A 19,102-nucleotide genomic window follows, 5' to 3' on the forward strand; every position below is an offset into this window, starting at 1 on the left:
CCCCCCCCCCCCCCCCCCCCCCCCCTCTCCTCCAGAGCGAGTTCCCTCACATGGCCCAGTTCTCCAGCCTGTCTCCGATCCCGGGCTTCTCCTCCTGGCTCCAAGGTCTGCTCAGCCAGTACAAGAAGGAAGGCCGGGGCTCTGACCTCCTCTCTGAGCAGGAGTGGAAGGAGGTGGAACAGGCCACTGACTCGGCCCCGGGGTCTGCAGCCATTGAGGCCCTCCGCAAGCTGATCGCCACTAGCGAGTGGATGCGTTCTGAGCGCCTGACCCGCGTCCTGGAGCCCGCCCTGATGAGTCTCTGTGCCTGGTACCTCTACGGGGAGAAGAGGCGAGGCTACGCTCTCAACCCAGTGGCCAACTTTCACCTGCAAAACGGCGCCAGCATGTGGCGGCTTAACTGGAACGCTGACACCAGCCCAAGGGGCGTGGCAAACTCTTGCGGCATCATGGTGAACTACCGTTACTTCCTGAACGAGACGTCTAAAAACAGCGCTCTTTACCTGCAGAATAAGGTCATCGCTGCGTCGGAGCAGGTGCTGGGGCTGGTGTCCCAATTTCAGAAGAGCAGCAAACTGTGAGAAAGAGACAAGGACAAACCCACAAATACAAATCTGTTCCGTTAGATGGCACTTGACATCATTAATACGTTAACTGACAAACTCAATGATATAATATTTGACATTTTAAAACTGCTTCAGAGACGTCAGCTGATATTGTTTTTGAATTGAAATTAGAACTTTTCCCACATGACGTGTCTCATCCCATCGTCTGTATGTAGTGCATAGGTTAGGCTTCTTGCCTCATTGGGTTTCTGGTTGAAGCTGTTTGATATTGTGTAAGTGCCTCTCAGGCTGAGAGACTGTAGCTAATGAAGCAGGAGGCATCTATCAATGCATTACCATGTTCTTGGATAACAGTGTGTAATGGTGAAGCACGAGCAATGAGGGAGTGCAGCTACTGGAATAAATGATGTTTAGATTCTTTCATTTGGCTGAACCGTCTCACTGCAAACACGTTGATGAATGGGAGAGAGTTGGATTGTGTCTTTTCTTTTTTTTTTTTTCTTGGGCAGGGTTTCAATGGGGTTTACGTACACATGCTTATTCCCACTAAAGCACAGTACACAAAAGGCATGAAATCAATAAGTACAATTACCATTTCATTTTACATAACTCTAAACAAAACGGTATTTGTTTTCGTCGACTGTGCTCATTCTGACCCTCCTGGTGCCTCACATGATTTAATTTGTTTTGATAATTTTCCCTTCTCACACACACACACACGCAGCACCAACATCTCCAGAGAGCCATCATTGACGTTGTAACTGCTCTGTACAGGTGCCAAGCAGGGCTCATACCAGCCCACACTATTGTTGTGAAATAATATATCACAGCAAGTTGACTGAAATTACATTTCATCTCTCCAAGGAGCCAAACTTTCTTCTTGTTTTTTTCACACCATCTGTAGCCCCCCCCCCCCCTTACCCCTATTTTTTTCTCTCCCTGTGCTGCTTTGTGTCCTAGAAACTAATGGAGTGGGAAATAAAGTTAAAGTAAATGGCTAGATTGATGGTGTTCAGTTTTGAAGGAAGGGGGAGGAGAATAAAAAGGACAGTTGTTGAAAGGTTGCCCTTGACAGACAGTACGAGTGTCTCCGGAGATATTGGAGACAAGAGAAGCCCACTCCTCTGTGTGCGTGGGGACACGGAAGAGAGCGACACTGTCGCGCCATCTCGCAGTGGATTATGGTGCACACTTATATGGGTTGCCAGGGAAACAACCATAACATGTTCCACACTCGCTGCCGGTTTATTTTGAGTAGCCGTTATCTAGGTTAGTGACCGCACAGAGCGGCTCGGGTTAGAAGTCCAGCAGCTTTTTTTAAAATTAACTTTTTAAAAGTATAGCACGTCGTAAAGTGAAAGTAATTACTTTTTAGTCAATGCTAGTCAGTCAGGTGTTTCCCATTGGAAGAAGAATAAGACAAATCGCTCTCACAGTGAGCTGCTACAGCACTGAAATATGATTTATGGATGCATCAGGTCCCACTAAATGAAATAATCCAAACCTCTTCTGTGGATGCTTAAGAGGACGGGTCCACTTTTCATGTGTTAAATGGAGCTGATTTGAAAATGGCTGTTCAAATGAATGGAATCTGAACAATTAAAATTCTGATTTGTAATCAAATGGCAGTAACAATTGGATCGCCATGTTAGAGATTTTTGTAGACAAATGTAACAGCACGTATTCTGATCACTGACAGTTTCCATATTGGCGCAGTGTGTACTTAGACCGGTCTTCATTTGTATCTAATCAGATTACAGTTTTGTCACGTTTCCAGCCCAGCACATGTTGTTAATGGATTCACAGCCAAGTTCAATATTGTACTGCTCCGTTGTCACACTGTCTTTCCAATACTTTCCAAAAAGCAGCAGAAGACCTGATTACAATTGATTAGAAACTGTCGGCTGTGGAAATTCATGCCTCATCTAAAAATAATTCAGTAATTCAGACGATCCATTTATTTTTTTAAGATTGGGAGTGCATGTGTGCGTGGCGGTGGTGTATTTGATTTCTTATCCCTCATTTGGAGGAAATTGCCTTACAAATGAAGCTAATCCATTTTTTACAGATCGCAGGGGCCAGAGAAGTCAGAGAGTGATGGTAGAGTGGTGGCCGTGGCATTTTCATGTTCCAATTCATTCTGATAAGGTCCGAGATATAAAAGCCTTTTGTCTTCATCTGTACAGCAAGTTTGAAGTACAACTATTGAACTGGATTGTAACTGATATGTTGCATTTCATAATAATATTAGAAAGTTGTCAATAAAACAAAAACAGAAAGTGGGTGACAGCAAAAACATGTGGTATTCCAAAACCACTGGAACAGTTAATTGGAAATCCTGTCATGATTTTGGATTGGAAATGGTTTCTATAGATGAATAATGTCACATAGCGGTTAATCAGAGAGCCCAATAAATCCATCTGAACACTGGCGGTGTCTTTCTCCCAAATGAAATGCTTCAATCGCTTCTCATTTTATTGAAGCACTTGAATGTATTAAATGGTATGGAGGATACACATTGGCACCGGCACAGAACACAAACAAACCCATTCAAACTTAGTCCAACATTTCTCGTGATCACTGTGCCACCGAGGAAAAGAGGGAGCGCACAAACGTGCCAAATCAGACTCATTGGACGAGTGGCATCCTCAAAAGGAAATATGGTCGGAAGAAAAAGTCACAAAGGACAACAAAACATAAGAATATAATTCATTTTGTAGACGGAAACATGACGGAATAACTGTTACTGAACCTTCCATGTCAGCTGCAAAAAAACACCCTTTGGTATTATTAAGTATTTGACACTCAAAAATGCTAATCTGTTTCATCAGGACTGTGTGGATGTAGTTTGATCAGATTTGAATAACAGTAGCCCAAAAAAAAAAAGTCATGTCAACTGTCATATTTAAATGTATGTAGCCCTGGTGTACCGACCCCAAACACCCCATCATTCCAGTTTAAAGAGTAACTTAGGTCTACTCTATAGGGCTTTGGGGTGCTACATTTAAATGTTGCTAAATTCTGATTGGCGATTAAAAGTATGTGACATCACCTTTTTCCCACCAGAGCCCACAGCGAACTGTTATTTAAAAGTGTGGATAAATGCGCATGGACAGAAGTCTCTTATGGGAAACAACCAAAACGGCTTCAACTTTGTCAGATCCTTTTAGGATCCAATCACTCAGAGACATGATTATTGAAAAATATTTCTGGGCCTTTAAAAAGGTGCATAATAGACCCTTTTACAGTTTGGAATAAATGATGACATACGTAAGTGTGCGCATGCAAGTACAGCAGAGTGCAACAGCTTGTCAAGCTATGCAAGGGCATTAACCACCAAAGATTGCAAATGCAACCTAAAACAAGTTTAATCAGTAGCACAGTTGTTTGTTGCTATATTAATGTTAAACACAGTTTCTTTAACTAACTACTGACCAACCTACTTCATAGTAAAGTGTGTTACATGTAAGATGAAAGAGTAATTTATGCGGCTCAAAGAGTCAATGCACTTGCTGATGTGGTTTCTTTAGGGAATCAGCTCAGGTTGAAGGATGTGTCTGCTGAAATGTTATAGGGTGTGGCATTTTATTGTAACCCTTTCCCCTGACATTTGAGGGAAATCAATGCACCCCGCTTCTTCGGCGTCGGCATTTTTCATGAGGAGGACTTTTGCACACATTTTCTAAATGTCATTGTGTGGTCTTTCACAGCAGTGTTTGCGGGTAAGTGATGATGTGTGGAATGTGGGATGTTCAGTTAAAACTGAAGGGAGAAGGGAAAAAAAAAACTTCCCAAAGGCTGGATTTACCTGCAGGCTATTGACTTATCTGTGTATGTGTAAGGGGGCAGTTCATCCAAGTGTGTTAATCCATTCTTCCTGGTTGCTGTCGCTGGCCCTCCTTCATGCTTCTCACCTCAGATCATCATCATTCTCCACCTTCTCCACCCCTTGGTAACCCGACCCTGCATCCCAAAGCCCATCCAATCCCTTGGTCTGTCTTCAAAGGGATTCACGGTTTTACGAGCAATCAGGACATACACACACACACACACACACACACACACGTTCCACATGTGAATAGCCACACACTCTTACACACTGCCTTCTGAATCTGCCCATATTTTTGCAAGATGTAACCTTTAGAGGGCAGCAGAGTTTCACTCGGAGTGAATTGTCAGACACTAAGCACATACAGTATTTGGAAGGATGCTTCCCTGATGTGTTGGCTGGCCACACACACCTTCCCTGCTTTCCCATACCTCTCTCTCTTCTGGCATACCTTCCTTTCCTTTCAGCTCACCCATTCTGTCCCAGTTGCGGAGCGAGTTGGAGATTGACAGATCTGCTATATCTGGTTATAGGCTGTAATTAAAACTAATTTGGCTTGCTGATGGTATTTTCCGCCCCCCCCTTCATCCATTGCAATTAGTCAGTATTAGCTGACCTGACGTCTTGTATCAGATTAGGTTATTGAATGAAAAGAGGTAAACAGGCGGAGGTAGTGGTGGCATCACCCTCGGGTGAAAGCCACTCCAGGCATGATACAGCTGCCAGACAGATTGAAATGAGAGTGTGAAACCTCTCTCTCCCTGTCTCCCTCATACACACACCTCCATGCATGCACACACCAACTGTGCATTGATTCTAACAGTTCCCTGGATCACTGAGACAGCTTTTCAGAAAACATTGAACAGAAGTTAAAGAGCATAATGCGTAGAAGACACACATACTCAGTCGGCTCTCTAACCGAGTTCGTTGATCAGGTAAACAGATTGAGACCCAGAGGTGATGATCACTCACAAATCACCCTTCATTTGTCCTTCCTCCTCCTCATCCTCTGCTCTTGATATCGGGACCACCTGGACATTTCTGGAAACACATTTCTGTCGTACTTGCTGCTAATATAAAGTGCCTCCTACTGTGCATGAGTCAAATTTCTCAAACTTTTGACAGTTGGGAAACAAACCAGATGTTGAGAGATTTAACAAAACAGATGCTCTGCCACACATTGTTTGTATACTTGCTCTACGTCGTCCAAAGTTTAATTGACAAAGTTACTCCTCTGAGTAGAAAGACATCGTAAAGAGACCAAGATATAATATTTGCAATTTACAACACAATGGGATCACCAAAGCTTTAAAGATTCATCTTTGGGAACCATATCTGCACAAAATATATTGGCAATCCATTCAATATTTCGGTCTGGGGCAAAGTGGTGTACGGACTGAAAGAATATTCAAAATGATGGAGCAGAGGCAAAGATATTCTGACTTGTAATATTGGCCAAGCTCCAAAAACATTGGATCCCATGCTGTAACCAACAGACCTATACCCTGCCTGGTGCCCACATCTTTTTTAAAGTTTCTAACACAGGCTTTTTGTTATATACATGTAGTCATCAAGCCCAAACTCAGATTACCCTGATGACATCACAGGGTTTTTTTTTTGTCAGACTTGACGAAGCTCCTTTAAAGCTACAGAAGATATTATATTATTAACTATGAGTCTCTTGAAAGCCCAAAACAGATGCCTTGTCTCTTATTCATATTAGTAAAATAATATTTTAGGATCATTTATGAAGTCATGCTACTAATTAATGTTTTATTAAAAGCTCACAGGTGTGACATTCATACTCCATATAGTCGAAACCTCCCAATTCATTTTTAATGAATTTCAGCTTGTCTCTTTAAAAAATTCCTTTATCTGATGAAATACACAAGACAGGCAAGGGGGGGGGGGGGGAAGCCTTTTCTTCCTACTTTTCCTCTTCCACTGACAAGCTGAGTAATGAGTCAATGGCTTTTCCTGTCAACACGGTTTGTCTTTTACAGTCACTGCGTGCATCCCGGCGACCCATTAAGGCTGTAGACCTCTTCTACACTTTCAGCCTCGCTCATGCATCTGCAGAGTTATCTTCAAAAATCGCTTTACTCCATTTCCCGCCCTCAGATCAGCTCACACCGCACTCTCTCCGTCTCCCTCTGTCTCGACTCTGTGTCTACCTCCCCTTCTCCCAAAACTGCATATTGAAATGGTACGTGGTCGCACTTCATGAAGCTGTGAGTCTCACTTAAATAGATGCAGCAGCTGGGCTGACACGCAAGCCTCGCCTCGTGAATCCATGCTCCTTTTGCAACAGGGGAGAGGGGAGAGAGGGGAGAGAGGGGAGAGCGGAAGCAGACAATGGTGTGACAAATTGCGTTTTCTTATTTTCATTCCGCTGATTTATTCCTTCCCTCTACTGCACTGCCACCCATCAACACCCCACTACCCGGCACCCACACGCGTCAGCCACTCCCCCATCCTGTTTCCCATCACGCTCTATCCTGTGGAGCGGAAGGCCTATATCTGTGGTAATGAAGAAGGTTAATTGGCCTTGCTGTTGCTTTAGGAAGCTGGATAGTGACGATAACAGTGTTCGGATAGGGGGGGTGACAATTTTCTCTGGATGCCTACCTGCTTACCCTCTGCTGTATTCACAAAATCTGAAATCTTTTGTCTAGGCAGCGTGCCGACAAAAGAGACTTTCCACGTGGAAACTTTCATACACACACCGGCACCTTTCACGCTATTCAATTACTCAGGGGTCACACTCATACTGCATGCCATCAGAAAGCCGAGTTGATTTGCATTTCCAGGGAATGATCACACACGGGCAAAAAGGAGAGGCGACAAAATGTTCAGGTGATGGATTACCTGTCTCTGGCAATTTTCAAGAATCTGCGAGATGTTGATGTTCGTAGTGAAATGACTGAGGCTAATGTTAACGTGCTTACTAACATTCTAGTATTGGATCATATTGGGGATATAATGGAACAAAAGAAACCTGGTTATTGATTTACCTGTATCCACAGCATCCATGTTTCTGTTACCTCAGCCAATGAGGACGATCTCAGTTTGGTTTCTAGGATAGATACCTGGACTGGACCGCTCTATGTGATCACCATGAAAGAAGATACCGACAACACAGTTTATCATTTATCATTAGTGTTAGACTTTCACTTTCACATTACACTGCTGATCATCAGAAAACCTCATCAGACCAACTTCGACATGACTTATAAAAAAAAGTAGTAGAGTAGAAAAGAACAGTAAATGCAGTATTTATGTGTTATTCCCCTGTGCAGAAAGGGGCTGTGAGGTCAATGTATCCATTATTCCTCAGCTGTCTCTTTCTTCCTATTTACCCTTACTTTCATCAGCACTAACACCCCCTTCCTTTCTATTTCCACTCAATCTCAGCCACTCCCATCTCCCTCCATTCTAGACCCTTCATCCATCTCGATGCTGCAGTCAGTTGGGCCACTCCAGGTGACCGATGAGCAGGGCCATCGATCACTATAAACTCAGCCTTTTACAGTTAATGAAATCCCTGTTGGCTCACTCCGTATGCAAAGTGTCTGGTGGAGCTCCACCAACACGTACACACACACACACATATGGAAGTCGAGTGTTGGTGGGAACTTGATTAACATAGGACCCGAGAGCCCCCCACGGGGGGCTGTTTTAGAGTGTGCAGCACTCAGCGTGTCGTAGAAAGCATTTTTCATAAAGAAATATGATTATTGCTCCAGACATATTAAATATCGAATTAACGGGAAAAGTCCGAGCAACATCATCATACCAGCCATTGTAAACACTGCAAACACAATTATACATGAACTAATATGATATCTGGAAGATATCTAGAAGATTTGCCACAATTTTGGCCAAAAAACGACGACCTATGCTCACTCTATGGCTCTCTCATCACGGAGCAGGATCGCACATGGCGGATGAACACATGCAGGAGGGGCACGATTCGACCCGGAAACGCACAGCGGCGTCCAAATTACTCTCTTTCAAACCGTTCAAAAGTTATGGGTATGCACGCCAACATCAGCTGCAGGTCACGAGAAAAATAATTGGGTAAAAAAATAAAAAATTTAAAAAACAATTTAAAAAAAAAAACTTACATTTTGACGATAAAAAACGGATTTATTCGAGCCGTTTTTTGCACAGCTCTGCCCGCCATGTTCTGCTGCATGTGAGTGAGATCAATGCGCTGGCGGAATGAATCACAAAATGGCAGACGATTCTGTGGGGTGGAGCAATCCATGTAGAGAGGGGGGTTCGCCCAGCATTTTGCGATTTTTAGTCAGTAAACAGACCCAGATACGATCAAACACCCCTGCATGGCTCCCGTTGGACTATCCCGCATCTAAAAATGTCTCACACGAGTAAATCGGCCTTACCAAAGTCACATAGACACACATTATGAGCCATTTATTGTTATGAATGACAGATATGACACATCATAACTGCTCAAAATTTTTCAAAATGGTGTCAAACTGATTTATTAGGATTATTGAACACTTGGTGATAAGAAAAGTGAATATATAGTTAATATTTAGTTATATAGTATATAAAATTAGTATACAGCAATGCAACAGCTGGTTCTGAAAATCTAAATTTTGATTTTTATGACCATTTATGCTGGCCTGCTTCACTCAATCGAAGTAAAATATGTTGTGGGGACATGTAAAACGTGTTCTATGTCTGTGGCGTGTTTTTAGGCTTGCAGCTGCATTATTTAAAAAAAAAAAAAATGTTCAATACAAGTGCTTTTTTCAGGCGAACCTAGAAATTTTTCAATTTGAGCTGTGCCATAAGTGTATCAGTTATTAACCAGTAACATACACAATATTTACACAATTCAACACATCTCACAAGTGTTACCAGTATTCTAGCATCAAAATTATTAAAATAGACCTTGTAGTTACAGCTCGGGACTCTCTTGCGTATGGGTATGCAATTTTCGAGCAGAGGCCTAAAAATAGGGCTAGGGTCCTATGAGTTAAATCAATACTGGTAGAGAGAGACGGAGAAGCAGACAGATGGATGGATTCAGTGGAGCATAATCTTGTGCTGCACTCAACACTGTTGCTTATTCACCATCGAGCATCTGTTGGCTTTTTCTTCTTGACTGCTTGCCCCTATCTCACTCTGCCTCTCTGCATGTTTTTGACCATGGCGCTTGTGAATGATATCAAGGAGCCTTTGATTCGTGGTGAGGTGTTCGGGTGAATCTTGACAGACTGGCAGGCACGTCTCAAGGTTCTCCATTAACAAACAAATGCAACAAACAAGATGTACACAGAAAACACAACTAGAATTACTGGAGGTCAGAGCAAGCTGTTGCTTAGAGCACATGCGCTCAAGTGGTGCCTCTGAAGACTCGAAATAAAACACACACACACACACACACACACACACACACACACACACACACATTATGTGTGTAGGAAGAATGTAGGATGAAAGTTATCCCCTAGTTTAACAAGCCAATGATGAATGAGAGAAGCATTATAGGATGCCATTGAAATGTTGCAGCATAGAACACCAACTAAAAATAATATATCTTAGACATTAGTGGTGACCTCGCATGTGTGAAAAAAGAAAACTACAACACACTTTGCTACAAAAAAAAAAAAAAAAAGAGAATGTATGCTATCGGTATTTTTTTTCTCTTACTCAAGAGTGGTCTGCTGAAAGGACCATTTTCATAATAAACACGCTGCCAATAGCTAGCATCTGTCCACATGCATGTTAATTGGCTGCATGGAAACATATCTAAATTTTAAATTTAAGGAAACTGTTGACACTAATTATGTTGACATCAAATCTGTGCTGGTGGAGGATTTGTGAGGCGAGAGCAGACGAATGTCATCCAGCAGCTGTCCCCTGCTGAGTGCTAATATGCAGCTCAGGTAGCCAAGAGCAACCACACTTTTATGCTTCTCCAGACTTGTTTGGGCAGGAAAAAGAGGAATTAAAGCCTCATACTTCATGAAATGACCAAGTAACATTCGTCAGTAAGTAGCAGCGCACAATAAGTAATAATATTACACATGTGGATGAAAAAAAAAGGTACCAGTATCCCATACTAGAGGGCATGTTGCCCATTTCCTGCACTAATGATCACTGCTGTATATTGTAACCTGCACATAAGATGAGAATAATATACACTTACCACTCCGGTACTTCACCTGGAGCAGACTTAGCCAACCCCAGTGTGGAGTCATCTCAGGTGGAGCTGGACGGCGGTGGGTACCTGTGAGATGAGCGACACAAAGAATGACTAAGAAGGCTAATTCATGAATGGGAAGTGGCATGACACTGAACTATCTAAATCGGATGAATAAGATGAAGCGGGCATCAGCAAGAGGGAGGAGATGCCTGGTAGTGGACTGAATGTGTCCCTGGCTCAGACTCGTTGCAGAACATCTTAAATGGAGCTGTGCAGGGAGAGCCACAGCTTTACCTCTGGAGGTGGATGTCGCTTCTGTCTGTGACACGGTGTTAAAGACAGGGAGACACATTGTCCACCGTGGCAGATGCTGAGGGAATCGTGCTTTTTGTTATGGTTAATTAGTGTTTACACAGATGGCCTCTTTAGTTCGGAATTGAGGGACGAAGGAAGCATTGCGGTGCAGCATCAATGATAAATGGTGACTAAACAGAGCATTGTTTGTAATTTCATTTCTTAGACACAATAATGGTGACCACAGCTGAGGTGCATAGGATACCTTGTTTTCATGGTGTCAGTGCATCCTTTAAAGAGGACATAACTTATTCTCTCAGGCAAAAGCACCTTACAGATATGTGTTGATGTTTGTGCAGTCACTAAATAAATGGTGCAGTACAATATAAGATGAACCCTTAACTGCTCTTAAGCGAAATACAAATATCCGCTACACAGCAGCATCACGGTGCACAAATGAGCCGACAGCAGTCCAGCTCCTCCACCAGGAAGTCTGTCACACACAGTTCTTCTCTCCGATTTTATCCTGAACAGACAGGACCTTGAGGTGACCTGATAGTCCCCTGCTGTCAGTGAAGTATCAAATTATTCATGATTCTGCTGCCACACACCTGATGAAATACAAATTATGGCACTACATTTTTCTTGTAAAAAAGACGGGAAAGGTTTCCTGTACACAACACCATCTCTACCATATACACCACTTCAACTTCCATTAACTCAGCATGCTAATAATGTGTGTCGTAAGCAAGTCCTTGTTATGCAGACTGTGGTGCAGAGGGTATTATTAACTACTGGATATTTATTTTACACACAGTATATAAATGCTGCATGTGGTTTGGAAATGTGTTTTCACTTTGATGTGCCTTAAAACATCTGGGACCACCTAGGTGGTTTAAAATAAAATATTAAGAACTGTTGTCAAGACATCTTAGGGGCTTTTACATCAGAATTTCAATGAAGTTAAATGTTATCACATTGCCTAACACACATAGTAGATTTTTATCCATGCATTTTTTCTCAAAATTTTCCAGAATGACAAAATACACAGAGACACACACAGACATGCATTAAAGTGTTTGCGCAGCCTTGAAATGGAAGACCAAAGGAACATTAATGGATCTATCAAGCCACTCGCTGTCGTCCTCTCAACCATACAGACATCACAAACAACCTTGTTGCTACTCTACCACGGATAGCTTAACCAATCTCAGGCAAAGCAAAGGAATAAACAAGTCTGCAGAAGAGAGGGGGGCGAGAATAGAGCAGTGTGGAGACGGAAAGAGGAACAACATCAAAGATAAAACATATACAATTTTGGAACCCATCGTGGTCTGACGACGGATAAGCCTCTGGGGGCACGGATCTATATTTCTGGGGGTTCCGGTGTGGTCAGTAGATATCTGGGCCAAGACTTCTTTTTTTTCAGTGCGCTGCTCATTGTTAACAGCCCAATTAGCAATTTAAAAGAGTTTGAAAAGAGTTAAAGTTGAAAGACAACATGTACGACCAGATTGTTTCACAAGAAGCCAGTTTACAAGCTAATTTTAAAACAATCTAAATCATCGTCGGATGATAACCTGCTGGGTTCCCAGGTTGCATTTCAGGCAATGCGTTCCACCTCTTTTACTCCTCACAGACCGCTTACCTGCATTCAACTAAAGACTATTACACGGACTACAAATGGAATCTGTTCATATAGATTATAAGACGTATACATAAAGGTTTTTAAGCAACTTTGCTGAACATACGTAATATTGTAAAAAAACAAAAAACAAATTTCTTCTATTTTGTCACGGGGTGTGGTGGAGGACTCAAATGCAGACCAGACCAGAAGTTGAGTGAAGCAGGTATTTAATGGATAATGAAATCAGAACAGGAACACAAGAGGGAATCCACAGACACGACACGACACGACACGACACGATACGGAAAATCCAGCAGGACGAGGCAAACAGGTAGGTAGACATGACAATGATCTGGCAAAGAGTGACTGAGAGGCAGGGGTTTATATAGTGGCTTGAACAGGTGAGGGGAGTTGTCCTGATGAGGGAGTGCTTGATTAGTGATCAGAGGCAGGTGAAGGGAGTTAGGCTGATGATGAGGGAGTGGCTGACAGGTAGAGTGAGGAGGGCGTGGAGCTACACAAAGACACACACAGAACACATAAGGCAAAGCCTAATCGTGACATATTTAGCCCTGCAAGTCAAGCCTGAACACTTTATTGCATTATTAGCTCTACTCAACTGTCCAGAAAGTCAAATTGACCGAAAACGTAGCCTAGTCTGTATTTAATTGAGGATTCGCTAAAAAAACAATTGTCCTTGTCACTGTGCAGAAACCATAACAAGGCCTAAGGTTTGGATTTGTCTATGCCAAAGTGGTGTGCATGGGACTGTAGTAAGAGTACACTCCTTACAGAACGTAAACTATGGACGTAACATCATGGGACATAGCGTTAAAAATAAGTCAGCCTTTAGTTTCACACGGGACACGGATGAAAGTCCTGTGTTTGGTGTCTTGTGTGTTGATAGCTGACGCCTCGGGAGTGAGACCATGCTGGATGTTGGATGTTACAGGGATAAATGCATTAAAATACATTTCTGCCTAACTAATGTCATCATGCTATGCATTCTTTCTTCCTCACATAGCACAATTAAATATTATCCTTTTACAGATCCAACAACATTGTAGTTTGATGAGAAATCCTGATAATCAATTGAGTCGCCTTTAGAACATATCACCTGCTTTCTGTATCTACACGTGAACTTATAGAACTACAGAAGCACAATGGTTTCACTTTGTTGGAGAAGTTTGTCTTAGACTTTGTAGTAGAAGTAGTTTTTTTTTTTTTTTTTTTAAACATGTGGTATTTTTGCACCAGCTAATAGATATAATTATCTTTTGGCGCCAAATTACATGAAGTTCTCTAATTCCACCACTCAGTATATAAAAAAAGCCAATGACCCCTAATTTCTAAGCACAGGCCTTTGCAGGAGCGTCTGTCAATTCAAAACAATTGTTCTATTCTATAGCGTATGGGTAAAGTCATACATTAGAGGCACACACACTCACACACCAATGTACAGTACTGTTGAATACAACGCGTTATTACTGCATTCAATTGCATTTCTTGAAGTGCTGCCTGACAGGCGTTTCCATTTTTTCTTCCCATCTCAACTCAATAGCCTGTAATAGCCTAATTCATCTAAATATAACTGAATAAACTATAACTCTCTTTTGCCTTCACTTATTTAATAACCTTTTATCTTGCTTTCTCTCTCTCTCTTTCCGTTTGCTTAATACTTCTCAGATGTGTTTTCTTTTCTGCCTCCGCTTTCTTTACAGCCCACTTCTTGCATGGTTCTTTCACTTCTTGTACAGCATATAATGTAAGCGACGACCCATTTAATCAGGATAATCCACACATCTTGCTTTCATTGGCAACTATTTTCTACCAAAGGTATAGAAAAATCAGTTTATTCAATTGAATAATCAGGATGTTGCTTGTGGAAAGAGACGCTGTTGTTGAATTTGACAATTGCAAAATATCATCCTTCAGTTGCTACTTTAGGGAGACATGATGGAAAGGAAATGGTGCATGCTACTCAGCCAGTCACTTTGTTGAGACATATGACTCCATCATCAATCTTTCTCCCCCTGAAATGTACCCAACTTCAACAAGGAAAAACATTAAACGGCAATCATACTGTTGCGTACTCCCTTAAAGTGTGAGACAGATCCAGTTAGTCAATGGTGAATCCATATAGGATGAGTTAAAGGGAGACAGGGAAAATCCTTGTCCTCTAGATGTACCACCAGTGTCAATAGAAATGAGGAGAAGTCAGGCGCTAAATGACTCATTATGATGTCCACATGCATGACATCCAGTATTAGCATATCAAATCATGCTAGCTAGTTGCTTTCAACGTAAGCTGCCCTTGAGTTGAAGGCAAGGGGGAGCGTATGTGTATGTTTGCATGTCAGAATTAGAGAGGGAAGGCAGAATACACACACGTAGACTTCACGCTTCAAATATTTGTCTCCTCTCTTTCTAACACTAGCAAAGCCATTGACAAACTATCGAGTTGTTACAAAATGGCAAAATCATAATGGTATCAAATCAAGCTCCGGAAACAATGTTTGTGCTGGTACTGATACTTTCCATCTGTTTTCATTAAAATGAAAATGAGACAGCTCATCCATCTTTCTGCCAAAGTGATTTGCCTGTATCTAGGGAACAAGGACTGTGAAAGCATTCAATATCCAATATCCATTTGAATTACTATGCAACTGGTATGTACAGTATGTATTTCAATAAATTAACCATGGCTGAGGTCATGAAACCACACCTTCCTCATGAAGATTCAATTTGAATTTCAAAAAGTTAGTTTGGCCTTGAGAAAGAACTGTAGAAGTCTGTCACATAATGTAGTTCAAGTATAATTCACCTCTTATACCATATTGACACTAAAACAATGAGAAGAACAGATAACGGAAATGAAAATGGTGTCGCATCATTCTAAAATGGTTACCTGCATTGCTAGCTCCCAGTAGTAACGTAATATTTAAAGTGAGTAATTGTTATAGTTTTCATGCATGTTAGCTTTGGTTTTCATTAGGCTCTTAAAACCTTTGCCAAGCCCCACCCCCTTTACCTGTGAAGTTTTCCACATAGGTCCCTTTCCCACAGGGCAAAAAACCCCACTATAACACCCACTAACATCTGGCTTTTTTCTTAGGTGGAAAATGTTACAGTCAGCATTTATTCTCACAACAAACAACTCTGCAGTTGTCACGGATATTTATCAGCTCCAGCTCCGATCGGCAGTGATGGAAAGAAACACATGCAAGTAAAATCAACAGGGATTTTGACAATCATTATAATTCAATAAAGTACAAAACGTACAATTTATATGCTCTCCTCTCCTCAAAGACACCAGACTCAGTAAGACGACAGCAGTTTTACCTCGCTGATTGTCGTAGACTATCCACTGTTCCAACAATCAACAACTCTGGTTTGAGAAGTAACTGAAATGAAGAAGAAATAATCACGCCCCTCGAATACAAATCTCCCTGTAGAGTCCAAGCGCCAAAAACTCTGTCAAGACTTTATCATCACATATCATCTGTTAATAATAAACAATTATCTTTTCTTTATCTGACTTGTCTCTCCTGATAGAACTGACTAACCCTTTATTCTGGTGCCAGCCGTCGCTTTCATGTCGTCATTGAACATGACATACCAGAAAACAAAAAACAAAACAAAAACTGGGGATTGGACAATCGCTGTTTGGGGGAGTGAACAGTGAATTGAAGGGTGAACATCACCTTGCACCTTGAGTGTGGGCGCTTTGGTCATGTTTATGTTATGGATAACATACAGTAGATGAAGATTTATGGTACTGAACTATGGACAGGGAGGGAAAAGTTGTAGAGGAAGTTTGGTTGGGTGATGGACGTGGAAGGGTGCGAGGCTGCATTTAGAATCCAATGAGGTATTATTACAAAGAAAACTGATCAGCACAGCTGAATAGGCCTTTAATCTCCTTTAAGTTTACGTCCTTTGGTTTCCTCTCCTCCCCTTCTTGCTGTGGTTTCCTCTCTGTCATCAGGTCAGAGTCTGGAGAAATGCTTGTGGTGAGAGTGACCCTGCTGAAGAGGTCACCTCTTCCTTGCTTGCTCACCATCTTTTTGCCCTTTTTCTTCCACTTCCTTGAACTTGGTGGTTGGCATCCTCTTTCATGAACTCCACTCTGCCGTGAACACAAGTCATTTTTAGAGGCAGTTCTGATCTTGTTGTTGTTGTCCTCTTTCCAGGCAGCTCTTAGCCTGTTGTTTATCCCCTACTGAGCAAGGAGGGTTTCCCAAAAGAAGGAGATCTCATTTTCTTTAGTCTCCTCTTCCCCCTACACATGTTTGATGTCAGGTTGGTCTTGTTTGCAATCTTTGTTCTTCATGTTTTGGGCATCTGTTTGAGGTATGAACAACTGTCTCAATGTTCTTTGTAGACTCTTATTTGCATTCACCAGTTTAATTCTTTCATGCTCCCGGATGAGTTACCACTCTCCTCCCTCAGGGTTGTTATAGCTGAACAAAGGGCTAGTTTTACGTGACCAAACTGGGAGAATTTATGGGGAGTTTATGTCTTTATTATATCACTAAATATTCATGAAGATTGAAATGATCATTGTGAGGGCGGTTATTGGAGAGCAGCACCACACCTCTGTGTTCACAGTTATTGTTCCTTACGTACACAAATCATTTCTTATGCATTTGGAGGTGAGTGTAAGGATGCATAGATGTAAAAACTACATAGATAGATAGATATATACAGTAGATAGATAGATATATAGATAGAAAAACTCAAAAACTATTGAGTATAAAAATGCACACTATATACAATAAAAATAACAGAGTAAAATATTAAATATAAAAAATGCACAGTATTTACAATAAAATAGAATAATATTAAATTAAGTAACTAAACAGTTGTGCAAAGTTAGTCGATTACACAGATGAGTTATTGAGTGCATGATGATAATAATGATGGAGAATAATTGATTCCTATAGATTCCTATTTGTGTTATAACTCAATTTTTTTTACATCAGTTCAGTTAATCTCCATATTGTACTACAAAAAAATGTTATTGTTGCAACAAGGCAGCTTAAAGTCCATAAGGATGTACTTGCGAAATGTGTGGGTGTGATGGGGGGGGGGGGGGGGGGGTGCTCATTTTCAAGCATTGTGTGTGAATTGCAAGAGAAAAGTCTCCCATTTAACATCCATATGCATGTGGTTTTAGCGTCAGACTGTGATTCGATTCTGTTATAGAGGCTGCTGATTGGTCAGTATGTATTTCCATTGCTTTTTTCTTTCCAATGTGACAACAACATAATTGTTTCCCCATTGTTTTCGATATGAGGATGAGATTCCTGTGAGATGGATATCGAATGACGAGAGGTCTGCCAGAAGATGTAAATCTGTGTGGTGTTATTTTAGGAAAGAGCAGATTTTCCCAAATGCTGAAAGAATTAATATAACATCCAGAATGCGGGAGGATCCGTGTGAACTGCCTTATTTTATGTTGTATGCAAATGTTAGTCTCAGTGAGCATATAAGCAAATAGCTGTTGTATCCTCCTGGAATGTTATATTAGCAAGACAGAGCTGACAGGTGAGAGGTAAACAAATTGTAAAAAATTCAAGGACAAGGGATACATACAAACTTACCATTAAACACAAATTTTACTGGTTTCCAGCAAATTGCTTCATTTCTAAATGCTGAATGTCACAAATTAAAGTATCATGACATGTGTTTTCTTTATAGACAGTGCTGTTTCCTCAAGTTACAGCTTTACATTTTAAAAAACAGGCATCCTCAACAACATGAGCACCAGCCTCTATATATAGATGTACAGCTTCATCTTTGAAATACCCTACAAATATATCTTAGCAACTGCTAGCAACAAAGTCTGCTTTACAGTAAGTCTAGACTGCAGAACAATATTGCATGTTAGTTTCCCCCCTATGCTTTTATACAATAAGTTAAACAAGTCACTTTTCATTCTCACATTCATCTTCCTGTTTATATGTGGGAGTGTGTGTTGGAGAGACAAGGATGCCGTTATGTACATTACACAAGCATGCAGAGAAGATGTGATTATGTTTGTGAATGCAGGCCATATCTGCTAACTGATAAGTGCACTGTATTTACAGGTACACTGACTGCAAGGGTGCACCACATGATGTATAATACCCATCCGATTGATGCCAGAAGGCGATAGCTGTTTCATGTGTTTTATGTGATCCGAGTAGGAGCAATCATAGAATAACAGAGCAGGCCTGCTTTCTCAACACACCCCCACCATACATTATGCTAAGTAAGTATGGTAGTGTATTGATGACAAAAGACTTGAGAAAGCACAAAAGAAATCAGAGCGCTACTCAGTCTGAAAGGCAACCTTCGGGAGCGCACATGCACGGATTTGAAAGAGCAGAATTAGATTAGTGCACGAGGGAGGTCAGAATCGTGAGCGTAACGATGATTTTGAGCAGAGAGGAATTGTGTAATTGCTCGTGCTCACTGTGGGCGGAATCCTCCAAGCGCAAACTCAAACTGAGAGCAAGGCTATTGAATGAAAGCTGGGAGACGGTCTTGAGAAATGGGGTATGGCACATGCGCAGTGCAACTGGAGCTTTGTTGTTGGCGCTAGAAACAAAAGGGATGTT

At 41.4% G+C, this 19,102-nt stretch overlaps 1 protein-coding gene across 1 annotated transcript in view; it reads left to right on the top strand.

Annotated features, from left to right (window-relative positions):
• The window catches only part of mlycd (malonyl-CoA decarboxylase), an 11,348-nt gene extending 10,361 nt beyond the window's left edge, over positions 1-987 (top strand). Inside the window, exon 5 of the mRNA XM_031866522.1 lies at positions 36-987. Within this exon, the coding sequence (XP_031722382.1) occupies positions 36-581 (546 nt within the window). The 3' untranslated portion in view covers positions 582-987. The remainder of the gene's footprint in view (positions 1-35) is intronic.
• The last annotated feature ends 18,115 nt before the right edge of the window (positions 988-19,102 follow it).

The sequence above is a fragment of the Anarrhichthys ocellatus genome, unplaced genomic scaffold, assembly GCF_004355925.1.
Source record: "Anarrhichthys ocellatus isolate YVR2014 unplaced genomic scaffold, GSC_Weel_1.0 scaffold2, whole genome shotgun sequence".
Classification (NCBI taxonomy): Eukaryota; Metazoa; Chordata; class Actinopteri; order Perciformes; family Anarhichadidae; genus Anarrhichthys; species Anarrhichthys ocellatus.